Here is an 11,836-nt window from a genome sequence, read left to right on the forward strand (position 1 = left end):
GAACCTCGTCTTCAGTTCCTCGGTTGCTTGTCAGACCGAATAAGACTAAAAATACCAGCTACCAGTTCCTCGTCTTCAGTCAATGTTGACAATGGATATTAACTTAGATTTTCCCAAGATTTTGGCTGCTATTCCGAATTACTCTATTATTCCGAAGCCAATGAAAAGTAAGTAGAACCTACAATGGATACTCGGTTCCTCGGTTGTGGAGTACATACAATGAGTTCGGAAAATACACAATCCCAAAATTGACTCAAAACGCATACCAGCTACCTGGAAAATTCAAAAACTGAAAAGCACACCATACGTCCAAACACTCTTGACTTTCATTTCTCATCTGACTCCCAATTTGCATACTCGGTTCTTTTTTCCAGAACACCACCTCTCTTATTCGAACCTGTGGATTTTTCCTACTGCTCCAACTACAGGAAGGCGTTCATCAATACCAAATTTGATAATTTCAGCAACTTACACACGTACTCTATGATGTAGGGCCTGTATTATTACAATTACTTCACTAGAACAACTTGTACAGAGTAACAGCAGCTGATCCGATGAGCTGGAATTCCCGCTTCAATTGGACTGGAAACAAAGTCATCTGAGATCTGCCCATCTATTTACACGATTCAAATCCTGCACAACCCAACTTACCCACCCAATCCATCTAAACAAAAAGCTCCAAAGGAAAAAAAAAACATCCATATCGAGCTCCTCACGCCTTCACACTCAGCGCCCCACCTTGATTCTGCTTTCAGTTTCTGCTTGAGGCCTACAGATCGATGCCTATAAAGATAAATCAACATTTCTGAATGTCAGCAAACGACAAGTAGTGCACCATAGTGACAGACAGAAACAAACATATCAAGAATAGCCATCCATACTTCGAATTCTAATATGGAAGTGCTCCATCGTTAGCGCTGCTAGGTCACTCAAACTAGCTCTGCGCCATCAAAAAATAATATGTGAAGTAGAAGTAGCAACTGGCATTAACTTGAGACAAGAAAGAGATTAATGGCGAATTGCACAACCAAGGGTCTTGGTGTGCTGCTTCTCATGCCATTGAAAAAAAAATATTTGTTACGATAAACTCTAGGCTTTTATGCAAACAGTACAAGTATGCCTAAACAAGCGTCTTTGCTGTGCTGCTTCTCATGCCATTGAATAAAACAGTTGTTACGGAACACTGTAGGCATTTGTACCAACATTAAAAGTATGTAATATGGTGGTGCCTTTATCAGGGAAAAAAATGTAACGTGCTGCCAAGCATTCATACATCAGAACCTAAAGCTGGCAGATGCATGGTAAACTTGGACAAGAAAAGAAAGTGATGAAAATATGAGAGATACTTACCCTCAAAACATGGTTGATTTGAGAACAAATAAACCTAGCCTTCAGCTCCTTAACTTTAGAGCAAGTCAGCCATACTATCATTGTTAACACGCCTGTTCCAGGAAGTTCATTGTGTTACTTACAGTTGAACATTGATAAAGCTGCCAGCTGCTAGAGGGACTCTTCAAAATAGCGCTGATATTCACACAACAGAATTTCCAAACATAAAGGTATTTGTTTATCTCTAATTTCATATTGACACTTGTGCTGTATTTATTTTCCTATCCTCTATATTGAGCTAATCCATGCTATCATGTTATTAGTGTGTGTTGGACTATCTACCTTGCATATACCACAGCAAGCAAAATAACAGGCTTTTAACGATGGAGGAACGTTCCCATTTAAAGACCTAACAAACATTGCTGGCGATGGGACTTCAGGCTCCACGAGTATTTGCTCATGATAGTAAGAAAGGACCGACCGGTAAAGAAGGATGGTATGCCCGAATGTCAGATGAGAAGAAAGCTGGCGCATCCCGACATCAAAAGAAAGCTGCAGCAGCTCGGGGTGTTAATGTCAATGAACCACCATCATCTTCTTTGCTAGGGTCTGTTGACCCTACCCCTTTATGTAACAAAACATATCAACAAATGGTAATTCGACACACATGTTTTTCATTTTACTCCTATACTACGTAGCGTCCCTCGAATGCTCACATGTCTAACATGGTTGGCTATTGTGCACAGGTGATAACACAAGTGGAGCTGCAAACCCCACTCCTGTTGATGCACCGTTGCCACAAAATCGTAAAGGAAAGAGTGGTCAAGGATGGCATGCCCGGCTTTCTGACGAGAAGAAAGCAGCATGCCTGTAGAAGCTGCTAATATCCTGCCAACATTGCTGACAATGGGCCTTCAGGCTCCACTAGTCTCTCTAGGTCGCATGGGCAGGCATGAATTTAGGGGTTGGCATGTAAAAGTTAAAGATTACAGTCATATGAAGTTGGAACAGCAAACTGTATAATACATATAAGAAGGAACTGAGCACAATTAGTATACATGACATGCTGCTGTGAACTGCTGCAGTCTAAGAACATGGTTAGACAAAGAAGAAAACAGCTCATATGGTAGGAGCCACTAATATTGATCTAAAGGATACACTGGATGCCTGCATAGCTGACACAGGACTTGTGTTTGATCATCTGTAGTTGGTCTGTTTCATCATGCACCACCTCCACACCGGTCATGACAGCAGCCTGATTGTCACTCTTGGTCCTGCCCTCGTCCCCAATGTCAAAAACTTTGTTGATGCAAAACCTGCCGGCTCCCAGGTAGAGCAGGCAGCCCCTTATTTGCACCCAGCCCTGAGGCGGGTCGAGGACTTGCCACTCACGTAGCATCCTGGGAGCCCCGGCGTCGAGGCTGGAGAGGTCCGACGCGCACAGGTTGTTGGGGCTGCTGTCAGCCATGCCGAACCAGAGGTTGCCAAGCTCAGGGACATGCTCGGCCCGGCCGTAGAAGGGCAGCGCCCAGCGGCCAGCCTTACTCCACTGGCGGCTAGCCGTGTCGAAGCAGTAGGTCCCGATGGGGCTGCGCCCGGAGGAGGATATGCAGATGGTGGAGCCTGCATTGAGCAGCGTGTAGGAGTGGATAGCGGTGCAGTCGTAGGCCGGGTCGTTGACATAGGGCGGCGGCGGGAGCCGGCTCCACTCCCAGCAGTTGTTCTCGCCGTAGGCGAGGGACTCGAAGCTGCACGAGCTGCGGCCGGTGGGGAACCTGTCCATGACGTACAGAGCCACGGCGGCGGGGGCGGGGGCGCCGACGCGAGCGATGGTGAACGAGATGGGGCTGTCCCCCTTGGGCTCGCCGAGGCTGGGGGCAGGCTGGACGCAGCCAGAGCTCGCGTCGCAGAGGATGGTGTGGCCTGCCGAGTCCACGGAGAGGATCTCGCTGCTGCTGCTGCTGTCGCCGCCGCGACCGTACAGGGGCAGGAAATCGAGCCGCATGTCGTCCAGGCGGTACGCCTCGAGCCTGAGATTGGGCTTGGGCATCCTCGACATGGCCGGAATCTTCTTCATGGGCGGCGCCGCGGTTCGCGCTTCCTCTACGGATGCGTAGAAGAGCTTCTTCTCGGGCTTGATGCGGCTCACCGAGTAGGTGGTGCCTGTGCGCATCACCACGTTCACCAACTGCCGCGCCGCCCTCATTTACCTGCCCTCTCACAGCAAAGATTCTTTCTGATACGAGGTTGTAACAAGATCTCTAGAGAGAAGGAGAAAAATCGAACAGGAAAGATTGAATTTTGGGAGCAGCAATACCTGCAGCAGGGGAGGACTCGACGAATCGAAACGAGCGCGGCTACTGCGACGGCGGCGGCGGCGGCGGCGGCGGAGAATTGGAATGAAACAACGATGGGATCTAGGTCTTGCCCCCCCTTTCACCTGATCTTATTAAATGGATCAAACAGATGGGTAGACAATGGGCCGACTGGGCCGCATTACCACGAAAATTCATAGAACCAAGTAGCGATTTCCACTATTTTCATTTTCCCAGAATGTGTCCCAACTAACTTCAAAAAAAAAAAGAAATGTGTCCCAACTTTTTGCCTAATTCTTCCCAGAGATGATTGATTCAACCTCTGATAAAAAAATATATACCTTAGTTCTATGTCATCTCTTCAACAAGTTTAGTAATAAGCATAATGACCATGTTGTTCCGATTGAGAGAAGAACCTATAACTAGCTTTTCGGGAAATTTCCAAACAAACTATTTCAATGAAATCTTTAATTTCAATTTATTATGTTCAACTTTATGCATTCCTCTATCATAATACATTGAATATACAGAAATGGCTATAACAGAGTTTCTGTTATTCGTATTAACAACCACTCCAGGGAGAATGTTTTTTATGTGGTGCTAATGATTTAATAACTATCTTTGTAGCTCCAAAATGTTTCAGTTTATGTTCCTACCTATTGTCTGGATATACCAAAAAAGATCTATGGTCTAATGAGGCTACTATGAAATTGTGAGCGGTCTTATCAATACAAAAATGTATAACTCCCCGGAATTTCAATTGTGCTTATATCCATCATTGTAGGACTTGGGTTCAAGCTTTCCTTAATCCCTTTTTGTCAATGGACTCCTGACGTCTATGAAGGAGTGTGGTTCGCTTGACAAATTCCCACCTCTATATCTATCTCTGAGGTGTTTGGGTTTTACAAAAATCCATAGACATGCAGAAGAGAAATGCTATCTCCACTCCGACCCGGATATAACATTTACCAAAAGTTTACTGTGATCCTGTTGTTTAAATAACAATTAAGGTGAAGCAGGGTAAGGAACAACGGATCTCTTTATGATGAACAGATCCATTTTGCAAGTTCGTTATGAAGGGTAGTTCCTGCAAAGAATCGGACTAATGACGTATACAATGCTTGAATTATCGATGTAGATGCTACATAGTAGGTTCTCATCCTTCAGAGATTACAAGTGTAATAGGAGCATCCGTTGACAAAAGGATCGCCCTAAGATGACTATCTCATGGCTATTGGGAACGAATCAAATCATATGCTTCTATTTCTCAGCCTTTCTGACTTGCTCCTACAGAACCAAGGTCAAAATGATTGAAAAAGTCAGCCATTCACCACCACCGATGAAGGATTCCTCGAAAAGTTAAGGATTAGTAGTGCTTTTTTGAAAAAGAACGGATTCGGCCTTATACATACGCGAGAAAGGTAATAAAAAAAGAGAGAATACGACTTCTTTTTTATCACTTAGGAGTCGTGCGAGATGAAAGTCGCATGCACTCATCAATGGGTTACCACTTTTTCTTCCCTTCACCAAAATTTGCCGCCCGTGCATCTCATCCCACCAGCCCTGACTTAGCAATGCCCCAACACCGACAAGCTTGCCCACAAGGTCATCCCGCCAATCCTTCTACTATATCGTGCTCTTGAAGCTCTGTGCCGCCCACTAAACTATCTGTGGCCCGGTAGCCTTCGACTCTGGTGGACCTCCCTCACCACCCTCCAGAACCTCTCGGCCGCCACATGGTCTCTCCATGACCCGACCTACTCTGGCTCCGATGCACATCCCGCTGTGGCTCTCGTGAAGCACCCACTAGCCCCGTGAATAGGTCGACGTTGTATGTGTGACATTGGATTACCGCTTCTTCGGTAAACTAACCCAGGGGGGGGGGGGGTCCATGCACATGTCTAGATCAGTTCCATCGACAACGTATGTCACACTCCTCTCGCGATCTAATAAAGGCAGCATACATGTATGAGTATGCGTGGTGATCATGGCGTCGGCGGCTATCCACTTCTTAACTGACCAACCACTTCATTCATGGCTCCTATATGATCATCATGGCGATTCTATACTAGAACAACTGACGACTACCTCGTGCTTGTTATGTCTTGATCTCCATTGGAAATAATTGATCTCCAATTACTTATTTTCCTATAAATTATCCCAACAAAATCATATTATTATACAATTGTTGCCGATGTCATTAAAATTATTCTATGATTCTCCTCGTTGTCATTATAATTATTCTATGATTCTCTCAAATGATATTATAAATTGTATCAGTGAATTGCACTCTTCACATGAAATGACAAGAAATAGTGTACGAGTAATTATGAAAAACATGACTGAATCACCATACACGATTTGTGTGTGTATATTGTTTTTAACCTGATTTGTCACCTCTTGACTCAACGGTGGAGCGCGGCAGCGAGACGAAACTTGGAGCCTAGAGCGGGATAGTAGGACCCTATTTGTTGGCAGGGTGAGTTTTGGACTTGTAGGGGCGAATGGCGACCCATGTTATGTGTGTGCCCAGTTTAGGTCGAGTGCATGATGATTGGTAAAGGTGATTTGTGTGTGACTTCTAGACAAATTGTATCTTCATTTTTCCAAGTAGTACATAGACTTTTATTTGAATTTGATTAGAATATCAAGTGGTGTTTGTAAATGGTCCAACATATTCTACACGACTTTATGAGGTTTTAGAAGCATTGTCATTGGCATGCATGATGTCCTACCAACCGTTATTTATGGGGAACAATTTTGCATGGCCTCACGCACACCACACACAAATGACTGGTATTGCCGACCTTTTTTACGTGAAAAATGAAATAATCCATATATTACTATCGCATATGGGTGGTGCTAGTCAGGTGTGTCGACACAATAAAACAGTGGAAGCAAAAAGTCGATGGCTAAATTGCACAAGCTTTAGTCGCCGACGTCATTAGTTGCAATCCCAAGTTGGAATTATGCCCAACCCCTAGGTTGTTTCTTCTACTTGATACACATAAGGATTCCATTCATGTTGCCTTAGTTGGCATCGACGCCATCGGTCCAACATCACTGATCTGTTATTTATTGTAATGCATATATATAATGAAGAGTTACAATTGATAGACCAGACATCCACACATGGTGAAGAAAAAATCATAAAAATGAAGGCAACAAAGGGACTGGTTCATGTCAACCCGAAACTCGGTGACAAGGATGCCACAATTATTTAAATGCACACTTTATTATTTATAACATTTCCTTCAGTTGGTTATGTTCTACTACATGTAAGATTTCCTTTTATTCCGTAAGTGTGATGATTTATTATTTGTTACTTCATGACTAGGAAAAAATTATAAAGAATATTTTTTCAGTTGCTCCAATAGCTTTCCTACAATACTATGATTACTCATGGTTCACGAATATCGTTATTTCATGTGCTATCCCGTCCGTATCTAGTGTTCGAGATGGGGAAGCCCTCCGGCGGCGACATTGCGAGAAGAGCAACGTTTAGGACCTTCAAGGGAGTAATGGCCTCAACCACCATTGTCTCCTCCTCGGATTGGTCGGATGGGACCAAGAACATGGGTGAATGGGAGAAGTACACCATGAGCTCGGGAGAAGGGTGTTGGTACCGGGAGTATGAATAGGTAGCTAGTCGCTTTGGAGGAGCTCGATAACGATGGCTTAGTCTGTTGTGGCGCTGACATAGGAGATCAACAAATATCACAAATATGATCTTGTGTTGTGAGAACAACGGTTTTTCAAGTATCACATCTCTGACCGGGAGCACGAATACCTTTTTTTATTGAAACACCGTGTGTAGTCTTTAACAAAGTTGGTTTATAACTTAAGACCATACATTTCGCATGGAATACTAATTTCCTAGCATGAATACTTTTTCCTTGAAATACCATACATTTTTTCTTTACCATATTTGATGAAATTTCATTTGGTTCAATTTTTGTCTTATATATTTGAATTCCGGGAGCAACTACACACTCAGGTCACCTAACTTAACAACCTAAATCTTTAGGATTTTATTATTTCCAAAGGAAAGAGGGTGCCATGGGTGGTGGCTTGACATATTAAAGTATTTTATACGACTTGTTGTTAGGACCACATAAAAAAATGAAGAAGTCACCAACATGAAAGTTCCCGGATCACCAATAGGAGCAAAAAAGCCTTTTCGAACATCTCAATCGGAGGTACTATTCAAATTTTGCAACGGATTTTTGAATATTTGTGTGCCTCCTACGCAACACGCTCAATCACCCCTAGCTGTTATGCGTCAAGTTTCTCCGGGAACGCCTCTGTCGCCATTTACGGTGAGGGAAGCGTTTGGTCGTGCCCATCTTTCTTCAATTCTTCAGATTGGCAAGCATGTGTCTGATCTATCTAGCAGTAGAGAGAGGTGATAATGGAACTGAAATTCCTGAAATCAATTTTGTGTTAGGGAAAAGCTGGTAAGGATGATGATGTCTTGAAGTTGGTGTTTGAGAATTTACATGATGGAAAAACTGCGGCAATTTATATTGAGAAAACCACCATCGTTTGTTCTAAATGTAAGATGTTTTGGCAGCCAAAACGTCTTGCATTTAGGAACATAGAGTGTATTATAGAAGTTCATTGGGGATTCAGAACTTAAGGTATAACAGTTGATTTCCGCAACTAAAGATATCACCAATGTTTGGTAACTAAAAATACTCACCTTGCACTTGAATAAATATGTTGAAGGTATTTAAGTATTTGTTTTGATATACTTTTAGAAACAATAACAATATCACGTGTTGATTTTTGTTTTTGGTTTTGCAACTAAAAATGCCCAAAAGTTTATCAAAACTTCCTCGGATATATAGGAGGGGTGGGCAAGTCGATTTTCCGGGCCGTTGGGCGCTGGATTAAGATTCAACGGCCATCCATGTTTTTTTTCCTCCAGCCATTTAATTCTTCCCCCACAAAACCGACTTACCCAAATTGCAAATTCAGTCAACTTATACATGAGTAGCTATATGTTTGCATTTGCTATTGTGGACATTGATGTTAAGATTGTAAAGCGTCTCAACTCTCATACAGAGAGCCCGCGAGGTATATATTGATTGTGACGAGAGGATTAGTCTCGTAGGAGTACATGGTGCGGTTGAGATCTCCAACCGTGGAGGAGGATTACATGAGAGGGAGAGAAGAAAAGATAGAAAGATAAAAGGATCCTCTAACTACTCTCCTAATCCTATATGTGAAGCTCAAGGCTACCACGTACGTTACAATATTTCCAACACTCCCCCTTAATCACAACGATACTAAGTTGAGATTACGTCGAAATTCTTCAAAACCTTTTGTGGGTAACGCCTTTGTAAAACCATCTGCAAGCTGATCCTTTGAGGGAATAAATCTGACCTCTAACTGTTTATTTGCAACCCGTTCTCTGACAAAGTGAAAATCTATCTCAATATGCTTAGTCCTGGCATGGAAAACTGGATTAGCAGATAAATATGTTGCACCAAGATTATCACACCACAGACATGGAGGATGAACTTCTGAAATGCCAGGTTCCTTCAACATAGACTGAACCCAACTGACTTCTGCTGTGGCATTGGCTAATGCTTTATACTCTGCTTCAGTACTTGACCTAGACACAATTGCTTGTTTCTTTGCACACCAAGAAATTAAATTACGTCCATAGAAAATGGCAAAACCACCAGTGGATCTCCTATCATCCAAGCAACCAGCCCAATCCGCATCGGAAAAATGCACTTATAAGAGTAGATGATGACTTTCTAAATGTGAGACCAACAGTCATTGTATTCTTCACATACCTCAAAATTCTCTTAACTGTTGTCCAATGTGTGGTGGTTGGTGCATGAAGGAATTGACAAACTTTGTTAACTGCAAAGAAAATATCAGGTCGTGTGAGAGTCAAGTACTGAAGACCACCAACAATGCTTCTGTAACTAGTGATATCCTCCCTGTCCAGAAGTTCTCCTGTTGTCAAAGATAAGGGTTCCAAACTGGATAATGGTGTTGGTGACGGTTTACAGTTTTGCATACCAACTCTGCTCAACAACTCAGTTACATATTTAGCTTGAGATAGATGAAGGCTATCACCATTTTTCTGAACCTCAATACCTTAAAAGAAATGCAAATCTCCCAAATCCTTGAGAGCAAACTCAGAACCCAAACTCTTAAGCAATGTTGCCACGGCATCATTGGAGGAGCTAGTAACAATTATATCATCAACGTATATGAGAACAAACATGGATACTTGTGGCTTGGTAAAGATAAATAGTGAGGTGTCAGATTTCGAAGGAGCAAACCCAAGTGCCTGAAGCTTCATACTGAGTCTTGAGTACCATGCTCTCGGAGCTTGCTTCAGACTATACAACGCTTTATCAAGTTTGCATATATGGAAAGGCTTGTTTTTGTCCTCAAACCCAGGAGGCTGTTTCATATACACATCTTCTTCTAGAACGCCATGCAGAAACACATTCTGCACATCTAGTTGTCTGAGACTCCACCCCCTAGAAACAACAATTGATAGCACAAGACAGATGGTTGCAGCTTTAACGACAGGACTAAAAGTGTCCTCATAATCTAGCCCATACCTTTGCTTGAAACCTTTCGCCACAAGTCTAGCCTTGTAACGATCTATAGTGCCATCTGACTTCTTTTTAATGCGATATACCCATTTGTAGTCAATGAGGTTTCTACCTTGTTGAGGAGGAACCAAGTGCCAAGTTTTATTCCTCTGTAAAACCACAAATTCGTCATTCATAGCTGTTTTCCACCTATCATCACCAAGTGCATCCATGAGATTTTTAGGTTCACCTGCCATGCAAGATAATCCATATTTGGAGAAGTTTTTGTAATTAATCCGGGTAGAAACTCCCGTTTGTAGGCGTGTGCGTGGTTCTGCAGGAATGACCACGGAGGGATCCGGCGCAGAAGATCCAGCAGGATCAGCTGTATCAGCAGATGCCGATCCCCCAGCAGCTTTTGCGCCAGGAGCTGCCGCACCCTATCCCGAGGCAGAGCCAGGCGGGGCGACCCAATCAGGTGAGCGCGTAGGGGAGACCGCGGCGGGCCCGGTCGAAACAGGCGAGGCAGGGGAGACCGTGGAGGTCCCGGTCGAGGCAGGTGACCGCGGCCGCCCGTGGCAGGTGCGCCCCGTGTCACCCGGGGATTGGCGCGGGGAGGCGATGTCGCTGTCACCGCTGGCGTCGGTAGGCGGGGGCGTGGGGCTAGCAGAAGCAGCGCCAGAAGCGCCAGAGGTGGGCCCGACAAGATCAGCGCCAGAGGCGGATCCCGAGGCGGGGTGCGCTGCCGCCTGTAGCGGAGTTGATCCCGAGGCGGATCCTCCTCAGGCTGCGTTGTCTCCTGGAGGGGGGCACATGAAATGACCACCTGTTTCAGCATTTTGTACTCTGTTTTCACCAGAAATAATTGTTCCTGCAGTAGTAGACTTAGCCATGGTATGATGATTAGTCACAAATAGGTCAGAACTACTATTAGCACCTCATGATCAAGGCCAGAAAGAGATGGTGGCAAGAGAAGGATTTCTTGACGAAGAAGAGCACCGGCATTGGGATGAAGTTTCTCAAAAGGAAAAATAGTCTCGTCAAAAACAACATCTCTAGAGATGTAGAGTCGGCCAGTAGCTACATCGAGACACTTAACTCCTTTATGTTGAGCGCTATAGCCAATAAAAACACACTGCTTGGAGCGAAACATAAGTTTTTGATTGTTATATGGACGGAGATTTGGCCAACACGCACAACCAAAAACACGAAGGGGAGCGTAGTCTGGTTTGTGATGAAGAAGACGTTCCGTAGGTGTTTCATTGTTAATACGACTGGGCAAGATATTAATGAGGTGAACAGCAGTCAAGAAGGCTTCATCCTAAAACTTTAGTGGCATGGAAGCAGCAGCAAGTAATGCAAGGCCTACTTCAACAATATGGCGATGCTTGCGTTCAGCACTACCATTTTGTTGGTGAGCATGTGGGCAAGAGACGTGGTGAGAGATGCCTATCTTTTGGAAAAATGAGTTTAGTTTCTCGTACTCACCACCCCAGTCTGATTGCATGGCAATGATTTTACAATCAAATTTTCTCTCAACTAGAGCTTGGAAGTTATGGAAAACTTGAAAGACATCGGAACGTTTCTTAAGGAGATAAATCCATGTGAATCTACTGTAGTCGTCAA

At 43.9% G+C, this 11,836-nt stretch overlaps 1 protein-coding gene across 3 annotated transcripts; it reads right to left on the reverse strand.

The window, feature by feature from the left end:
* Positions 1-2,302: 2,302 nt before the first annotated feature.
* LOC119294733 lies at positions 2,303-3,762 on the reverse strand. Of its 3 annotated transcripts, none has more exons than XM_037572985.1 (2): positions 3,647-3,762; positions 2,303-3,539 (listed from the first exon to the last, which is right to left on the reverse strand). In XM_037572985.1, the coding sequence occupies exon 2, from the start codon at positions 3,533-3,535 to the stop codon at positions 2,477-2,479; it is 1,059 nt and encodes a 352-aa protein (XP_037428882.1). In that variant the 5' UTR covers positions 3,536-3,539; positions 3,647-3,762; the 3' UTR covers positions 2,303-2,476. The 3 variants fall into 3 exon arrangements, with proteins under 3 accessions (XP_037428882.1, XP_037428883.1, XP_037428884.1); XM_037572986.1 differs by having other exon boundaries at positions 2,303-3,565; positions 3,647-3,712; XM_037572987.1 differs by having other exon boundaries at positions 2,303-3,536; positions 3,644-3,710.
* Positions 3,763-11,836: the final 8,074 nt, after the last annotated feature.

This window comes from Triticum dicoccoides, chromosome 4B, assembly GCF_002162155.2.
Source record: "Triticum dicoccoides isolate Atlit2015 ecotype Zavitan chromosome 4B, WEW_v2.0, whole genome shotgun sequence".
Taxonomy (NCBI): Eukaryota; Viridiplantae; Streptophyta; class Magnoliopsida; order Poales; family Poaceae; genus Triticum; species Triticum dicoccoides.

What these genes read in the sequence shown, in the direction of transcription:
- LOC119294733 (XM_037572985.1), bottom strand. Translation starts at nt 3,535, where the DNA reads ATGAGGGCGGCGCGGCAGTTGGTGAACGTGGTGATGCGCACAGGCACC.